Genomic DNA, 19898 nt, shown 5'->3' on the forward strand with positions numbered 1-19898 from the left:
CCGAAACACTGCAACATACATTCATGTATTGTACTAATGCAGAACTATTTTGGGCTCAGCTCCGCGCGGAGCTTCGGATCGATCTATACCCAACCTGGTACAGCATGAAGTTTCTAGACACACCGGAAAAGCAACAAAGCAGATGTTACGAGCTCCTGACCCTGATCGGTTTGCATGCGATATGGAACTAGCGTACTGATCACACCTTGGTACGAGAACGAGGGAAGTGTGCGTGGCGCCACTTCTTAGAGGGATTTCACTACACGTCATCCATCATAAAAGAAACTTCGTTCAAGGAGACGGAACACTGGGAGAGGTTCAGGACCCTTTTAAAGCTATAAGGTCCCGAACGTATTGCACTCTTTGGAAAGGTGTGGCTACGCAGACCAACGCAACAAACAGCGTCACGCTGAAAATGTGCGCACAATTGTGAGAGGTGTGTCAGAAGTGCTGACCTTTTAGGTTGTGAATAGCAAAATGTTTTTAAACAAATAAAAGCCAAGCTGGCAAAAAAAGTGTGCTGTTGTATTGATGTTTGTATGTGCGATGCCTGTGTATGCGTTCAATATGTGTTGACCTGATGCTTGTAGTGTGCGCAACGTGTCTACATGTGTTAGAGATTCCCGAAAAAATGGAAACGCAATTGTGACGTAAGGAAATAAAAATATTTTTTTTGTAAAACATGAATTGGGCGGTACCTAGCGCCACCTAGCCTAGCTACTTGCGATTACTCTGCTTGACCCTGCCATCTGGTGGCAAACAATTTAACATCCTTTGTCGCTACGCGGCTACGCCATTATTTCGTGTTACCGTGCTGAGGTAAGCCAAAAGGTTGCTTCGGATTTGCTTTTTTCTTTTTTTTTTTTTGAGAGCGGCTTTTGGTTTTGCGGGCGAATGATTTTTACTCCTCCGTGATGTGCGGTTGACGCAACGGTTGACGAAGGAATTGTGGCTCGAGGAATAGCAGAGGTAAGACATAAAGTGCGCGAACTGGGTGCCGGTTGTCTCCGTTGAACGTCGCAGTGCTGACGATGAGAAGACTGAGTGACTGCATGCTTTCGAAACGTAAGTTTCCTGCAGGGGTAAAGAAACTTCGGAAATAAATACAGTTCGTGGAAAGCTCGTGTTACGTTTTTATTTGCTACTCCTCTCGCTTCGTACAATAGATTTAGTGTTCTCGTTAAGCCTTATCGAGCTCGATTTGCTCGATTCGTGGCCGCCGTAATGAGATGCAGTCGACGGAGGAACTTTTGCTTCCCTGCTTAAGGGACGAAAGTTTCTCCCTTTCTGAAGAAACATATGTGTCAAGAGCGTTCCTCCCTTTAGGGAGGACTATACTGACCCTTTTTTCTAAGAGTGTGGGCGACTCGGAGGCACTTCAGACGACAGTAAGAGATACAGCCTGCCGGCAAAACGCGGTTCATTTCCGTCACACTCATTCTGTCAAGCATGGCAAGCAGTCGTCTGCCTTCAGTACCTAGTATCTGGTTCACTGGCGGGGACAATGCTTTTTTCGACGTTTGGATGGTATGCGGATATATATACAAAGTAAGAGAGAGGCATGAATTGAGAAAAAAAGCACACACGCACTATCCATAGAAATAACGAAGGTGCAGGCTACTTGAACTACTTTCAACGTTTTGAACAGCCGAAACTGGGAACGAAAAGTGAAGAACGCACACATAGGTCTCACGGCCGCATTCTTCAACGCTACTTGAATTCGATATCACCTTCACTCAGTCGAGTGGGAAAGAAAAACACCCTCGGTCAACAGAAATATTGGTTCACGTACGCCCTTCAGTGATTCCTCCAATGAGCAATGAACCTTGCAAATCCGAAGCGATCTTAACTGCGTAGTGCCGTGCAAAGCATCTTGGGTACCCCTTGGCCAGAGTTTCGGTTTCAATTTTCTAAAATCAGTTGACCACATCACGTCACTACCAAATACAGTAAATTTATTTTAAAATATGTTATTTTAATTAGATATAAAATACTGGAAGTGTTGCCTACCAATTCAATTAAAATTCTGGGGCACGAGTTTTTGCTTTCTTGGGCTCCCGATGTGCCATAGTTCGTGCGCATGTAATGAAGATTACGATAGCATATGGAAGAGGAGGTATACTGGACTGGTCATCCTGTTCCATTGGTTCCTCAATTTTCTAGGGTCCTTAAATTTTCATGGGGCCAACAGGGTCATGCTGCGATTTGGAGTGGTTGCCAGGCCACCAGAATTGTATGTGACGCTGTCAGCCGTAGGGCTACTCCTTGTTAATCCTAGTCACGTCATTACGGCCTGCTGGAGATCCGTGTTTCAACAAAAACTCTGCATGGAAGCCATGCAAAAAACAATCATAGAAAGTGTTTTTTTTATGTGGCTAATGTCAGAATTTAGAGCGTCTGCATTCTATAACCACCGGTACTGCCACATTCACACAGAGTTTGCGCTTTCAAAGACGCGTAATTTTTATAGAGATTGAAGAACAAGGTTTCATTTGACTGATCAAACTCTGTAAAAAAGCAAGGTCTCACAATACGCACAAAACGAAGTACCCTGGCCCCGTCCTACCTCTAAGTTTCGGTGTCTATCTGCATCAATAATGATGTCACTATTCACCAAAAGCGAGAACACACACGAAAAAAACACACACAAAAAACAGGCGTGCTCTGAAACACAATATCGGAATAGAAGCATAATGGACCTTTTCCGAGAAGCGTTCTACGCATGCGCGAGCGCCCGATACCAAGCGGTGGAAGTAGGCACGAAAAATCGAGGAAATTCGTAATGAGGCTGTAGATCGACGAGTAGAGCACGCAATTGCAGCATAGATATAATTGTGTTACACAAAAAAAAAGAAAGTGGACGGAAAGAAAATCACGACGTTTGGGTGGACGCCACGGATTCCCCTCTTTAAAGTCGCGTTGGGCACGCGACGCAGCTCAGAGAGCGAAGAAACTGATAGCGTAGCTCCCACTATCGATTGGTAGTGCAGGTAGGTCACTTCCTCGATTTTTAGTTCGTGCAGTCACCGCCTGGTGCCGTCGATATTTGGAAAAGGTCCATTGGGCAAATTGGTTTGGATCGTCAATTATCTGTTAGTCAGATGCATCCTAGCTCGCCGCTTGCTTGCCTGGTATCGCTTCTGGTTGACGAGTACGGCGAGCCCGATGCGGATGGCCACGCTGAACCACATTCGGTACACAAGATTTGGGGGCTCCGGGTGCCGCTCCACCAGAGACGTCAGCTCGTCCATCGGGATGCTGCACATCTAGAGCAGGTTGTTGGCGCTTAGAAGAAGATTTAATAAGCGAAAACATTTTAAAATGCTTTAGATAGCCCGTGTGTGTCACCAGAAACAAAGTCCCCGATAATACAAAAAAAAATAGCGATATTTTTTTTTTTTTTAATTCGCGTGATTCATTTTGATTTAGCGTCCATTCCGAAACAGGCTTTTTTTTTTTTTAGAGGTCATGTTCGAACTACAAACATTTTCTGGAATTGTCCCTGAAGGGGTCGTAGAACAATATTAGATACTGTAAAACCCTTTATTTTCGCGGCCCCCATTTTTCGCGAATCGGTCACAGATGACATAATCGCGACCACTAAATTTCGCGAATTCCAGACGCCTGCTTTGAAAATCTTAAGGACCGAAATTTTCGCGCGCCCTTAAATTTCGCGAATTCTTCAATTCGTGAAATTTGCTTAAATTGAGGGCTCGCGAATATTAAGGGTTTTACAGTAATTACTTTTCACGCGTTGAACAAGCCTAGTGGCTCTGATACACTCACAGGCAACGTCACTGACCAAAAAACGCACTTATCACCGTGCAATCTCAAGGATAAAAGTGGTTCTTCGTTAGTCTTTCCATCGCAAAAGTTGATGACAACATTGTGGCGATCGCATTGTTGGCATAGTCAAAGTGCAATTCTCAGTGTTTCGATATCAAGCAATGTTATCTCTGCGGTGATAATATTTTAATGCGGCCCATACAGTAGGCACGAGTACAGCATGAACATTTGATTTGGGCTCGTGAGAATTGAAGTCACTATATCCTGGGAAAGTAGCGTCAAGCTCCCCGATTGGTTACCATCTTGGTTCATGGAATTAGCAGTTTCTCCTTGACCGAATAATACTTGGTCAGCCTATCCAAATTTCCAGGATAGGTTACTTTATGAAGACCTTTCTTGATTACCAGATTTCGTGATTCACACATCGGCAGAGAAAATTTACATCTTAGTACTTTCACCACATGTGGCGTCGGCGCTTGGTGCATTGAAAAGCAGTTTTTCTGTCCTGAAATATGCGAGAACAACACTAGCATTCTAAGGGATCTCTGTGGATAAGCATGGTTAATCAGTTTATTGCATGCGGAGTGCTGGAGAAGGTATTCATTGGATGCCATATTTGAAGGCGATGTTAAGAAGGCATGCTCAGAATAAGCTCATATTAATATACTGCAAAGACCTGCAATGTTGATGGTGAAAGTGCAAGTTGCAAAGGAAACGTCAAAGCCTGCCGTCAGAAAGCGCTCAGCAGTAGCGCACACAGCAGTAATCTCCAGCCAATACTGCCTACGCTGGAGAGGTATGCGTTTTAGTACAAACATCACGGTCGTTCCGATCGACCTAGCCCGTACGCCAAGCGCCGAGGGCCGGGAATCTTCCGTTCGAGCGGTCACACTCTGTACGAGAAAAACAGTTCGGGAAGAACATTCGTTTCTTGCATCACTTTGCATGATAATATTCGCAACATCACGCGTACCCTATTTTCAACCATGAACAGCTACTACAATTAACCCTTACGCTCTTACTAGAATTGTTTCTCGCTAGCACCGCTAGGGGACAGTTTTCGGCTGCTGGTTGGCCAAGAGATTATGCCAAGCCCTCTATCTGCATCTGGTGCACTGCCTGGCTCTGCCCCCGCTTTATATTGACCAACCTCTTTCTATAGACAACTCTGATCGGATCCTGGGAGAGTAGCGCCAAGCTCCCTGTATTGTCGCTAATTTGGTTCATGAAATTATCACTTTCTCCTTGACATCTCCACTCTTGGTGAGCCAATATATTCTTGAATATTGCGATTTTATTCTTCCACCGGCTAAACAAGACCGCGTCTGCGCACCGCCACAACATGCGGCGCAGTTGCTCGGTCGCATTCAAAAACAATTGTTCGTTCTTTAAACGACGCAGGAACAACAATCCCATTGTAAAACATCTGTGGATATCGGCAGGATTTACAAGTGCATTGCATGCACAGCGCCAAAGACGCTTTTATTGGCTGGGAGCTCTCAGTACGACGATTCTTCATAGTGACCTTGGTGTGACTGATTCAGGAAAAAACCCTCCCGTAGCTTTGAAGATTTGTATGCAGCGAAATGGCGATTGCCATGGCAAGTGATACCGATGAGCCAATCGCCATATGAGGTTTGGTCGTCTGTGTGTGAGTATTTGTCTGTGTCGGGAAAGCAGGCAGGGAAGACAATGGCGCTATTTTCCGAGGATCCAGTGTCTTTAGGCGCGACTGGTTCAGAACGAACCTTTTGAAGCTTCTTGAAGTTTAATGGACCTAAATGGCGATTACCATAGCAGCTAAAACCGATCAGCCAATAACCCTGCTTTGTTTGGTCGTCTGTAGGTTAGTATCGGCTTTTGTCTGGCTTGCAAAATTTCGCATTTTTTTTCTGGTTTCTTTTTCGACAATCAATGCCTGGACATGCTCGGATAGGGGCTCCTGTCCAATCGCTGCAGTGATAGGGATATCCAAAACTTAAAGTGGCGATAAACAGCTTTCGCCCTTTCAGTAAATATCGCTAACAATTAACTCTTGGCATTGACGACCAGTAAGCTACGCTTTTTTGTTTTTCATTTTTGCGCGCATTGGTGTTCACAGACAAAAATATCGAGAAAAACGAGCAGTGTTTACCATCTCGACTCGCAGCCAGACCACGTGATTCGGCAACAATTAAATGCCGCCGTAATTTAACGCAGCGAGGCGCTGTGGTTGGCAAAGGACAGGGCACACGCTGAGTTCCACGTATTGTTAGAAGGTTCGGCTATTCCCGACGTTGCAGCGATTTGGCACAAGCCTTTGCCCGAATGCTTTTCCAGGCGTTGTCACCGGTTTAAATCGAATCCAGCTCCACGCATCGTCTATTGCATCAGCCGCTTTGAAATACTTTTATAGCTTTGATCGCAAAGATTGATGGTGAAATCCCGGGGCTCGCATTATTGACGTTGTGCCCAAATTGGCAATCAAGCCTCTTTGAAGGAGAGACTGAAGAAAACGCACGTTTTTATCCATCGAATGCTACCGCGACAAAGGTGATTTTCGGTCAGTGGCCTTGTGTTCAGTATTCTTGGGTCTCACTAATGCCATTATGCTTGTGTAAAGTGAAAAAAAAAAAACTTTCCTAGCCAATGTCATTGCTCGGTCTCTTTAGCAATATGTGGAACGCAGCGTGTGCCTTTTTTTTTTTTGCCAACCCCGGCACGTGATTATAATAAAAAAAAGACGCGGCATATGATCGGCGTCAGATAATGTGGCATGTTGTTTTGGTTGAGATTTGAGCGAGTGAACCTGCTTGGTTGACTCGATTTGTTTCTATGTCTGCGATGCGGAGAGAAAAAAATAAATAAAACCAACGTATATTTTATAAGGGATGAATATCAACGGATTATTATAGGCAGTATTCACTCAAAGAACCCAATTGTTGCTCCGCCCTTTAAACTCAAAATAGGCCTTGTAACGTAATAGTGCGCAAAGCAAAACCATTTATTTTAGCAAGGCGCTCAAAAATATTTTATATTTCTGGTCAGTATTTTTTCAGGTTTTTATTATCTGCAGTTGGAAACTGAGCATTTTCCCATCCCATTCACCCTGAGATAATACATGTGCATTCTGAAACTGCCTGAGTATATTCTCTGTTTCACCGTTATAGTCTGACCGAGGCAAACAGCTAGTACAGATAGAAACACCGACGCAGACAGAAAGCGCAAGGTGGTGGCGCATGCGCTGTGCTTGGTTGGACTAGTCGATGATAGCACAAGTACAGAAATACAACCCTGTTTAATTCGCCACGTTGGCCTGTTGTATAGGCTGCGATAAGGTTTATATTAAACGAGGTGTGCACAGCGAGCAAGTGTTCTAGAATACATCTCTGGCGTATCGGAACTTTATCAGGGAAATTTCGACCAAAGGGCAACATGGAGAACGCGCTATCAGGTGGACACACCACGTGCACACAATTCTGCGAGTAAACAAATGCACGAGGTGCGCGAGGAGCGGACGAACCTGACGTCGCATAGAGTCGACGAGGCACTTCCACTATTAAACGTGAGTTTCGTTTTAATTCGCACAGGCAGTCAGAAGCAAGAAGAAAATAGCGTGTCCCATGATCGTGGAACCTCAGTGGCAAAATATGGCACCTTCGCTTTAACATTTCGGTGTTTACTATTAGACATCTTGGCAAAATACTATTCCTTCGTTTTAGCATTTAGGCAATCAATTCAGCGAACGACGACTGAACAACACATCGTTTTGTCAATGCTGTACTGTTTTATATACAAATCGGTTTATCAAAATGAGTTCACGTTTATTCCATTTACTTATCTTGCAATACTACGTCGAAAGCTGCGATTTTGCGACGTGTAAGCGGAAATGCAAGTCCGCTTTTTCCTTTTTGGTTACTTCCGATAACGATACGTAAATTAGGTTAGGTGCATAGGCAGCAAGGCTGAGGTAAGCCAAACTTTGCCGAAGCTTGGAAACTGAAGGGGCCGAACCTGGGACTAATAGGGTTTTTCTCCAACGCGCTGGTTAGGGCCGAGGTACCTTATTTTTAACCAACTATCCAAAGAAATGCAGAATTGTTTTTCTGCTTAAACGTACGAGTGTTAAAATGTTATACTTTAGTTAAAGGTGTCAGGTGCACCCAACAGTAAAACATACTTGTAGCGTTTGCTTGAGAATGAATGCCCGAACGGGTTAGGTAACAAATCAACCGGTCACTGGAGCCTACTATGCCACTTTTTTGGTTATTGAAAACCAATATATCCAGATTCCGGAAAATAATAGCACGTTGGGTTATGGGGAGTTTGCGACATATAAGGGGGTCGTACCGATACGCATTGGCAGCTTCCAGCATTGCCCTGTTTGTTTTCTCACGTGGCTTGCCACGCAGGACCGGGTCGATGCTCGAATTCAATCGTCTCCACTCAGTGAAAGCGGAAGCGACGTTAACGTTATATTTTTTTTTGTGTATCTGTGACTAGGCGAAGTGGTTCTCTGTTCAACAATGTTCCAGTAACGACCAGAAGAGGACATTCATTGTTGTAAATATTAAATTATATCTGAACATGGTCTTTTTTTGCTCGCGAAGTATTTTTCGATCTTCATTTTGTCAAATTACTCTTCTACCGCTAACGAATTGAGCAGGCCTAGTGAGAAGCATATAATCGAGGCTGCTTTTGCCAGCGCATGGAGGGGCTAGGTATTTCCAATTCCGGTTCCTGGTGTAAAATACGTTATCCCCTTTTGTGGGCCCCAATGTTTTGCTGAGCACGATACTCACGGAAGCTAGCATTATTTAGGAAATAATTACTGGCTCTATTTCTGCTCTCGTCGGCTTCTACACACGATGTGGACGCAAAAGGGTTCATCTAAAAGTCGCACCGCGGCGTGACAACTTGGTCGCAGGCTTTCCTTACCGTTCCTAGGGTCTTTCATAACTCCAACTTCCAAGCAAAGGATAAAGTGGCCCAAGAAGCTGTGCTACATGAGTTAGGTAGATCAAATAAACCTGAAGTTTTTTCAGGATATTCTGGCTCGTGCTCAACACAAAGAATCTCATAATGATTCGAAGAATTATTAAATGTTTTAAACACTTTAAACTTATGGGAGGGATAACTACCTAGCTACAATCATGAGGGCGAAGTATGATTGTAGACCAAAGAAGGCGGTGCTTTAAACACCCCTCTATATCCGTACGGCCCATATTGTCAATATCGCTCCAGTGTGAAGCAGAGCCATTGAAGCATCACCTGTGTTTCGTTTTCCGCTTACCTCGACGTCTGTTTCGCAGACACACTCGCACACTGACGGCTTGCCCGTAAGAAAACACAGAAGCCCGAGCGCCTCGGGAGCGACCAGAAAGTCCTGAAACGCCCCTTCCGTAAAGAAGTAATGCGTCGAGTCCGAATTGGCCAGGTGTCCCGTGTTGGTCCAGGGCTCATCGTTCACTCCGCTCACCTACAAGCGAGGCCAATTTGAGTCTTTGATGCTCTCGAGAGTCACACTTCATTTCGCTTTCCACATTTAACTTTCATTTCTTTCCAATTTGTTCAGCACACCGCCATTGTTTACGAGGAAAGTACTGTCATGGTCAAAGTAAATATTAATTATCCAATGCCGGTCCTCCTGCACTTCAATTACATTCAGTTGACACAGAAAAATTCTCATGAGTGCAAAACTTCATGACACACGTAAGTCCCCTTGAGCGCATAAATAAATGTGGCTATTTCCCCGTGGAAGCACCAGTGAAAAATGAATAAACGTTTCAAATTGCTTTTCCTATTTATATCACCTGACTGTGCTCTCCACGTATATGTTAAGCAAGGAACGCGGTACGTGAGTGGAGACACCTGATTTACTTATTCATTCATCCTAAAATTTCCGCCGCACTCTAGGGTTCGGTGGAAATAAAATATGCATTCACCGAGTCTGTAAAATGAAGATAGGCCATTATGTTGTCCATGAATCAAAGAAAAGCAGTAAATAAATTAAACAGATTTAAAGTAAACAAGTTATATCAACATAGTGCATATTCAATGCGAATTTATGAGGTTATTGCGTAACCAGTTATCTATTTTCTCAGTAATGCACATCGAAGTCTAGTCTTGCGGACCGATCCATTCATCAAGACCAGTTCTCAATAGACATATACTTTTCGACACACTTAAGCTAGAAGCAGATAACACAAAAAAAGTCGGGTGGTTTGTAACTGGTAGGAACAAAGCTAGGTAACCAATAAAATGAGCTGGTGAAAAAGAAAAAAAACACTTGAATATAATGATTTCTTCTTTTTTTTTTTTATGAAGACGCAACGCCAAAGGAAGACGTGTTAGTAGAGTCTAGGCGTATAACTCGAACTTTAGAAGGGTACAAAGACGAAAATTGAAATACAAAAAAATTTCGTTCTGAAATGAGTCAAGCATGACGGGTAATAACCGTAAATGATAATCGCACGTTTGTATTTTGAACGACTGGCTATATTTTGCGTTCCGAACGGTGCACTCGAGCAAGCGCTCGAAGAGAAGCGAACAGAGAGCGCGATATATCATAAAATACCCGACGCAAAAAAAAAAAAGAAAAATCGTTGAATTTGTGAGGTAGCAAGGCTGGCGTGGTTAAGAGTTTAGCCGTTGGTGGTGTTGTCAACGTTGTGATAGTGTCAACAGCGTCAACGCGTTACAACTGAGCCGTTCGAAGTACCCACGGGGTGACGAACGTTTCACATGTGAGATCACTGGTGTGCGTCGTGTTCGTGTGGCCCACTGCAATGGCGCTTAAGTACGATTTACTCGGGAACATAAACTTAAACGAGACAGGTGAGGATGAGGACTCCGACACCGCCCTCTCTGCATTTATTGCGGAAAGCGAGCAGCAGGCGTCGGAGCCCACGTCGGAAACGACGGACGTGCGAGCCGGTTCTACACGGCACGAAGTTTTTAGTTTTTTGGAAACTTGTTGATCGGGATATCGCTGTTCACCAAGTCTTTACCACAGTTCTCAGCAACTCAAAAGCGCGGCGGTATCTCGACGTTAAAAAGCGCAGAACGGCTTCAAACTGTACAGGAAAGTCACTGGAGTAACTCCGCGACATTCCATTACGAGTCCATCATGGCATCTCGTTGACTTCTGTTGCAAAGGAGCGAAGCGCACCGTCACCGTTTGCAAGGGCAAAGGCTTCGCGATCGCGTTCAGGCCGAGGTAACCTAAAACAGTTGAACGTACTTCCAAAGAGCGGCGCTGCTGAGATATTTAGTGCGGCAACGTATCGATTCCTGCTACGTCGTGAGTACGAAGCAAGATTCTTAACGTTGCTTGATTACCTTCTAACTAAGGTTCACAGGCATGCACAAGGTGCACATTGAAATATCTTTTAATTAGCTTTAAGTTTAGTTTTATAGCACCTTACAAACGAAAGACTGGTGTTTTTGAAGTTAGGGTGCAACATGCAACACATTTAAGCTAGAGAATGAGCGCTGGAGTTTCGTTTCCGTACCCTTTCAAGAAGAAAAGCGCATTTGAAAAAAACAAAAGTAAAAAAATAGCGGGTAACAATGCACCGCCGCACAACCAAAACGGTAAACGTTACGCACTGTTTTACCCAACATATTGATATTACTCTGCATTAAAAGTGCCACAAAAGCTCTTACCTTCACAATTCCAGAGCAGATGATGAACACGCAGTCGTGCATTCGATTTTCTTGGACAAGGCGCTCTTTCTCTTTAAGGTACTGGTAGAAGCACTGAAAAAAAATGTATATTAGAAAGTTTTTGCGAAGAATTTAGGTATCAAATATATTTTATGTCACTTTTAATTAAAGAGAATCTCGTTTTCCCGACGCACCTGATTTTTTTCATATGCTAAGGACAAGGTAGAAGCGTGGTGAGCTGGGCTAGTTGGTAAGCATTAAACAGTGATGTCTGGTTAATATGGACACCTCCGTTCCCATAAAAAAATCGTCCATAATGTGAGTTGTCCATAATAACGCTGTCGATGTAGCGGGGTATCAATATTGACGGGACATGAGTGTACATGGTTGAAGTCAGAGAGCAACGTAAGGAAAGAGTAGAAGAACACATAAGATAGAATAAACGCAGCGTCTATCCAGTTTCCTGTATTCTTCAAGTTTCCTCACTTGGCTCTCTTACTTTAACCATGTATAATACAAGGTAGATTTACATTGACGATTAAAAACAAAAATATATGATCAGGGATTGTGTTGGTACATATGAAAAATCGTCCGTCATTCAATGCCCACATGTATGTAGTCCCTTACTGTAACTAAATTCTTTGTAATAGGCTAATTTTGTCATTAATTTTGCAAGGGATTATTAAACAATAGAAAGTATTTTTAAAGTAATATGCTTTATTACTTAGGTGAGGTAATGATTGTAATCAGTTACGTTTTCGTTTTTATTTATGGACGAAAAAAGCGGGACTTCCGACAACAGACAAAAAAAAATTGTTTCAAGTTTTTTTTTTCTTTTTAACGTGAGTTTTATTGGTATTAGAATGGAAAGCTGGGCTAGTTGATATGAATTCATATTGAAAAACATCGCGAATAACACACGGACAAGGAGGAGAGAACACACAGTACGAGGGGCTGAAGAAAGAAGGTGAGGAGAACGTAGAATAGAGCCCTTTGTTGTAGAAATGAAGCTTACTAGAATGGAAAGTTGGGCTAGTTGGTATGAATCCATATTGAAAAACAAGCTGTTAGCTGCACTTAGAAAACCCAGGGCCTTCTAGTCTTCAGATGTTCAAAGCCTTTCTTTACGTCATCTCAGACCTCAATTATTATCTTTCTTTGTGGCTTCGTTGTTTGCAAACTGCAGCTCGCTCGCCCACAACAAAGTGGCAATAATACTGATATAAATAACTGAACTTTCCGTGCAAACATTATTGGGCAAACTCCCAAAATCGCAATGTTCACATGAACAAAAAAGAACTTCGTTGTGCACTCGAATTGTTAAGGGGACCCTGCCCGCCTGTTCTTTTTGTCTCTTCACTCTTTCTTTGCTTTCAAATACGCGGAGAGGAGGACGCCAAATAATTGCACGCCTTCCAGAAGCTATAGACAATTAACAATTTTCTCTTCGGTTCTAGTGACTACGACAGTTACGGTAAGATCACAATATGACCGGACGTCTTTTGCTGGAATAACGTTCAGCACGAAAATTAATTGTAAACAACGTGACATTAAATAGAACACTGCTAAAAAAATATCAACACTTTTTAGCATTTGGAAATACAAATTCTTACTGAATTTGATTGTGTGCTGATTTTTCCATATTCTACAAAAATATCCAGGTTTCCCATATCCTTGTAACCCTTTTCGTGTATCATCTTTTGTGACAAAGATAAAAATCGTATTTTTGTTGCGGTTTTTATAGAATAACATTACACGCCTTCGTTAGAATGCTTGTTTTGACGAGTAACGCAATACGTGGTTTTTTAGTCTTCTTAGAAAAAATAAAAGAAAACAAATGACGTAATCTTCTTTTTTTAGTTTTAATGTTAAACAGTAGATTCCCCGGCTTGACTGTCATTGCCTGCCGCAGTGGAGAGATACTGCACTGCCGCTGCCTCACCTGACATGAGCCGAAACAACAATGAGCTGCTACATGGCCCACCCGCGCTACATAAGTTTGGATTGTGTATAGACATTCTATTTCTTGTTTGCCTCAGGACGTAAAGAAACGTCGCGAAAGTAAGGTTATTTCTGGAATTAACCAAGAGTAATTATAACAGTAGCTAGTTACAGTTAAGCTTGTTTATTTCAAATGTAATTCCTCAAATTTTTAGTAACGTTTAAAAGTTTGTGTTAATGATGAGTAGGGTTTGATTCGCCTTTTATGTGGAATGTGTTTTTACGAATATGCTTAACACCTGTCGGGCTGGCAGGTTACAATCTTTGGAAACGAACTCTTTTAAAGAATCGGCAAATTAGTTCATGAGCTGCCGCCGGCGTACGCTGGTTCGCCATTCCTTTGCGTGAGTTTGTTCTTATGGCCTTTAACATGCCAGTCGACAGACCTATAAGTGACACTTCAACGTATATTTATTTTTGATATTGTGTACAAGTAATGATTATGTGCCTATGCAGTGTCGCCCGCGTGTGTCTCGTAAAAAAAGATCCTGCATGAAGCGAAGCGTTCTTCGAATCCCTCTTTCACATGGCGAAATCTTTCCTCGAAAGTAGGAGTCAAATCACCGAGAAACCTCGCTTTTATGAATCGCCTTGCAAAACGCTAATTTTGCCGATAACGCCTTGGAGGCATCACAAGTCTACTTGTCATATAAAATTACAGCACGCAAAGCTGCATTTTGTGAAAATAATTCACTCGGTCACAATAAGTGTTTAGACCAAAACGCTTTGCGTTGTTGCACGACAGTTGGTCTGCAAATCGACCTCCGAACTTTTCCATCTGCAGCACCTTCATCCTCATGTCGTAAGGTCACCCTGGATACCGGACATCGAACTATAAAGAGATTTGTCCAAATATTATGTTTTCGCAACAACCTCGGCGGTTTCAACGGAAAATGCCTTCCTATTTCGTCCCGTTTGAGATATCGTGATTCAGTGCTGCCTTTCAGGTGTGAGTCTGAGTTAAACATCTCTCACGTATGTCAGGTGCGTTTTACTTTGTAGAATTACAAAATAAAAACTCAAGTTTGAATCAATTTTAATTTAATAAGATTCACACGTCCTGCCTCGACTCACCCGAAGGAGTTTGGAGACGTCCTCGGAGGGTAGCCAGGGGACGCTGAGCATTGTGTAGAACGGGGCATTACCGACCACTATGTTGGTCGGCATACCGTCTGCCTTCTGAATCATCCAGGACAGGTTCTACAGAGAAAACTTATGATCGAAAACCTCTTTCGGCTGGTAGTAGCTACAGCCAACCCCGTATAGATGCAGGCAACCTTACCTCAAACAAAATGCCGTACTGCGTGTCATCGATGAGACCACCTTCGTGTAGCTCTCGTAAACCGTCCACTGCTTTGTTTAGTATCCTCCGTGCTGCCTGTCTTGTCTTCGTGGCGACCTCTATGTTCGGGTATCGCTGCTGTATGTCCACAACGTTTCTCAACGTCTATAGATTAATCGAAAGAATAAGACGTAAGCTTGGGGTATAAGACGTCAGCGGAACAAGTGGAATTCGCACGTTTTCATAAACATTAAAAATTGCATGCGCACTTTATCCACCGAATCCTTAGAGGCTCGGAATGTTAAATTTAGGGAGTGATTGCTTCAACTTGCTTACATGACTAACACGTAATAGAACAGTGCTTATTACTTTCCTTACTAAATTTAATGGAGAAATTGACATCACGTATAAAATAATAAGCGTGAGTCGAATCAAGAGAGGGAAAATAGTATATATATACGATATTTTCATTAGTTGGCATTCACTGTGGCAGGAGCCGCCATTCCTTCTCTCTCGTTCTCCTTTTTTCTCGACATCAGGAGACCTCACATGACGCAAGATTTCGCCACGAGGTTTAGTGAGAAAATGTGCACAAGACCTCACGTGAGGTGACATCATGCCACGTTATCTTAATTTTCCCTAAAAACGTAGCGTAAAAGAATGTTTAATGCCATCATGTAATGTAAATTTCCACGCTATATTTAGCGGGGAAATTTTGCTTCATGTCAGGTCCCACGGGCTGACATTATGGTGTCAAGTCGTAGTGTTCCGCGATTCCATGATGTCGCGTCATCTCACGTGACATAAATTTTTCCGCTACGTTTAGCGAGCAGATGCACAGGCGGACGGACAAATAAAATGCTGGGATGATTGAGTTTCATTATAAACGCATTCCACGCTTTAAAAAGGAGTGGTGAAACCCGCCATTTTGGAAATAACTCGCACCGCCTGATGGAAATCGGTTTTGAGAGTTCTAAGGATGAAGCCATGCGCGATTAGAAAGGAAAGGAAAGAAACGTCATGCAACTAACATGGTGACGAAAAAAATAGCCACAACAAGCAAAAAGAGGAGGGGGGAACCCAGTCTAAGTAAGCGCAGCTAAGTGCAGCGAAATACAGCCAGCAGGATCTAGCTGCATTGGTCGACGGAGGTGCCGGCGGTCCCTTCAGCACGTGCTGAGTGCTGACGTATATTCATACCAGAACCTCTTGCACATGCGACTTTCTAATATAGAACATAGAACCTAGAAGATTGCTTTATTGATAGAACAATCATTTTTCAAAACACAATAGCGAGCCAGAATAAGCCTCAAGGGCTTGTGTACCTGGCTCGGCAGGTGACGAAAACATATAGATTAGATAAAGAAGAATATTAATTGAAAAGCAATTTACAATCTATAGCACACTCGTTCTCTGAAACCTCAGTGCGCCTTAACACAAACCAAAAAAATACTCACACCAAACAAAAACCTTGGACACACTGCAACCGCAATGTTAAAAGAAAAAAAAAAGAACGACACCTAAAAACAATATAGTTCACTGATTAAAAGTGCCGAGATTTAGACTCGACTTGATCCTTACTTGTGTTTTTATCGCTTTTTGACTACGATGCTATACAGTTTCAAATAATGTCCGCCAAAAAAAGTGCTAATATTAGGTCAATTCACCTGGCCCGAACTAAATATTGTCACGAATGACAATTGATTGGGCAACAAATGACTGACGAAAGCGAAACGGTTGATGGGGCGAACTTGTGCACAAAATAAACTGGAAAAAAAAGGCTACCGTCGCAGGCATCGATTCTGGCTTAACAGCTGCCATCGCGCCACGCGTAGCAGCTGACTCTTGCTCGTCACGCTGAGCCCCTTATGTACAGGCGTGGGCCTCTGGAATAATCGGCGTAGAAGGATCGGTGCGTAGAAAAAGTTTCACCTCGAAAAGGCCAAATGCGTTCTAGAATTTACCAGAATGTGACATTTACAGAAATAAAAAAAAATTTGAGAAGACACTTAAGACTGCTTGCGTGTAAGAATGCAAAAGCAATCGTCACACACAGCGCATTCCTGCAAGCAGCGTCACGTCTTCCTTTGTCACACTGCACTCCGGCGGTGACATCACGGTCCCCACTGCGCAGGTGGAGCGCCCCCCTCTGCTTCACGGCTTTTGTGACAGTGCATCTGCATTGCTATGCTCTTCTTTGTTTTTGTATTCTTTCGAGTGGCGCGTCAGCATTGACCTTGAGGGGCCCCGGAGGCTTCAGTGACGAAGCATCGGATAGGACGCGTCGTAGCCAAGGGAAACGTATTCTTTGTTCTGCTGCTACAGGCTGCAGGCTACGCTCCACGGGACAGGGAAATTTAGGTGCCGTTTTCCGCGGCTTTAAAAGCTAATAACGCCGGTTTTCTCCATGGGACAGTTAATGCTGTCGCATTAAAAGGGGCGTTCGCTCACAGGAATTGAACCGCGGCCCTTTGCGTGAGAGCCAAGCACGATAACCATTCGGCCACGGACGCACTTGTTCGGAGACGCGCCGGGCATTACCTTCCACTTTCAAAAGAGCATAGTCCGGATGCAACGTGAAAGGAAACAAAACAGAGTAAAAGAAACTCAATATTTGGAGACTACAGAGCCTGGTAAAACACACTCCTACTAAGCGTCGTCCGAGATCACAGTTCACAGTCTTATCGCGCGCGATACGGCTTGAGGTGCACTTCTGGGGCGAATTGAGGTTTCGATGGACGGCATGGTGAGGTTATTGTTCTGTGGTGTACCACCTCGTACTTCAGATCTCCGAGTCGACGAAGTACTTTGTGAGGTACGAAATACCGGTTCAGGAGTTTCTCGCCGAGACCGTGACAGCGAGTCGCTATCCACACCCATATCCTGTCTCCGGGCTGGAAGTGTACGGCGCTGTGACGAAGGTTGTACCGGCGAGCGTAAACACGTTACTGGTCCTGAAGTCTAGGTCTGGCAAGCTGCCGAGCTTCCTCTGCTCGTTGGGTTATTAACTTGGCGTCGTCGGTTCAGTCGTGTGCTGGGTCGTGGGTAGCATTGCGTCGAGCATCAGTGTCTCCTTTCTGCTATGAACTAGCTGAAATAGTGGCATTCCGGAGGTCTCTTGAACTGCACTGTTGTAGTCAAATGCGACATACGGAAAAACTTCACTTTCCCTACTAAATTGAGCCTGTGTGCAACGATACATTCTACCGGATTCATAGACAATCACCACTGCGGTTTCTACATTTAAATTATGGTTATTATGGGCCATGTATTAATCGCATGTTAGATGGCAGTCGCACTGGAAGTCTACATTTTAATTATGGTTATTATAGGCCATGTTTTAATCTATGTTTGATGGCAGCCGCACTCGAAGGTTAGACCAACTTATTCAATTAAAAAAAAAATGCGACTGTTTCAGAAACATTCGTCAACAATTTCTACCCTTTCTATCTTCAAATTCCGAAACTAAGAGCTCAAATTTTGCCGGAAGCGGAGACCACGTGAGACCTTTAAAAGTGACGGTTTTGTGTCGTACAAATCGTCATGATCTCGTATCTGCACTCCGGCTGTCAGGGTGCGGCTCGCGGAATGTAAACTCGCTGCGACACTCTTCAGCGCCTACGCTAGCTGGCGAAGCGCTTGCCCAGCCGACAAGCAATAGCGAGTGAGGCTACGAGGGCAAAGACAAATAAAAAGCGAGTGTTAGGGACTGTCCCAGCGAGCTTATAAATAATTTTCACTCGATAATCCCGAGCTTCTCACCGCTCACCTGCAGTTTATTGTTCCCGCTGTTTGCCCGTATCATCAAGGCGAGGTGCGGCGTCTGCACGAAGCGGGACACCTTGACCATGGCTTCGTCCTCGGCGGTGATATACGCCCAGCTGAGGTCGTAGGCGTAGAATAGCTTGCGGTTGAGGATGCCATCCAGTAAATCCCAAATCCACACAAAGAGAACCTAAAGAAAAGAACATTAACATATCACACCATTATATAGGGTGACCCAAGTCACCGGGCTCGATCTAAAATGGACCGTAAAAATCGACGCCTGCACGTAGCGATCTAACATTTTTGTCAAAGGTGTATTTCGCAGGTCGGTTTTTTCTTGTAAAATTACAAAGCGTAGCTCTCTTTCTGATAGACGGACGAAAATAGACGGTAAGCTGGCTTCCTTTAATGGAGTATTCTTAGAAAGGCTAGGTGACTCAAGCTACATGTTCCTTTATGTCGAAGAATACGAATATCGAAGAAGAACATGTTTTTTTACAACAGCACATACCGATCTTTTTTGAAGCGTCTTGATGATCCTGCACGAAATGAGGGTTATGAAGCTAAACTGTAGGAACATGACGTAGAGTCGATTGGCGTTTGCCGACTGCACTGAAACCAGGCTTGTGAGTACAAACTCAGTGACGACCAGGAAATACATAATGATGTCCAGTTGCCGCCACACGTCGCGACTCATTTGGAACATGCCGACCGTGTAGACCTGTAAAGGGAAACAAGTGACCAATCATGTTGACTGACAATCAACCATTTTTCTTAATTGTCTATCCCCTTGTTCACATCCCATAAGGGACATTTTGTGTCATCGCACTGTGTAATACGTTCGTTGTGGGAAATGCCGTTCTAAACCAATTCACAGCTTTGAATTCCACCAGAACCTTCTGTTCACTGCGTCAATCAATCAAGCAATCAAGTAATTAATTACTCAGTCAATTTATTTTCGTCTGGGGGAAGGCATGAAAAATGCAGAATTTACCGGCTTGGCGATCGTCTGGCGTCTCCTTCACATTCGGAGAAGGGTACAACTTTGTTGCACATTTACGATGATATGCATACAGCAATACCGATGCCATTTAAACTAGAGGCGAAGTACAATGACTGTGCAAGAAGTTTTAACCCGAAAGAACGGGCATATTTACCTAAACTGTACTTAAACGGTTGACTAGTTAGCACGTAGGAAGACGAGGTACAATAAATTTGTAGCTCCATCATAACCCATGAGAAAAATACGAGCCAAGAGCAATCAAAGTATTACTCAAAAAAGTTACCAATGTCTTCTTTACTTGAATTTTGTACAGTAAGACCATTTGCCTCATTATCATTTAAAACTTGGAGCGAGCGTAAATGCCAGCTTCTGGTCACTGTAATAGACCGATCTCATTATCCAGTTTGACTACGC

General features: G+C 43.5%; 1 protein-coding gene across 1 annotated transcript in view; it reads right to left on the bottom strand.

The window, feature by feature from the left end:
- The window catches only part of LOC120846205 (sodium/hydrogen exchanger 10-like), a 184747-nt gene that overhangs the window by 18693 nt on the left and 146156 nt on the right, over positions 1 to 19898 (bottom strand). The window contains exons 14-20 of the mRNA XM_040217895.2: positions 18993 to 19202; positions 18486 to 18671; positions 14717 to 14881; positions 14509 to 14634; positions 11434 to 11526; positions 9059 to 9244; positions 3129 to 3266 (exon numbers count right to left, since the gene is read on the bottom strand). Of these exons, the coding sequence (XP_040073829.2) occupies positions 3129 to 3266; positions 9059 to 9244; positions 11434 to 11526; positions 14509 to 14634; positions 14717 to 14881; positions 18486 to 18671; positions 18993 to 19202 (1104 nt within the window). The remainder of the gene's footprint in view (positions 1 to 3128; positions 3267 to 9058; positions 9245 to 11433; positions 11527 to 14508; positions 14635 to 14716; positions 14882 to 18485; positions 18672 to 18992; positions 19203 to 19898) is intronic.

This window comes from Ixodes scapularis, unplaced genomic scaffold (assembly GCF_016920785.2).
Source record: "Ixodes scapularis isolate PalLabHiFi unplaced genomic scaffold, ASM1692078v2 PGA_scaffold4__175_contigs__length_147842914, whole genome shotgun sequence".
NCBI lineage: Eukaryota > Metazoa > Arthropoda > Arachnida > Ixodida > Ixodidae > Ixodes > Ixodes scapularis.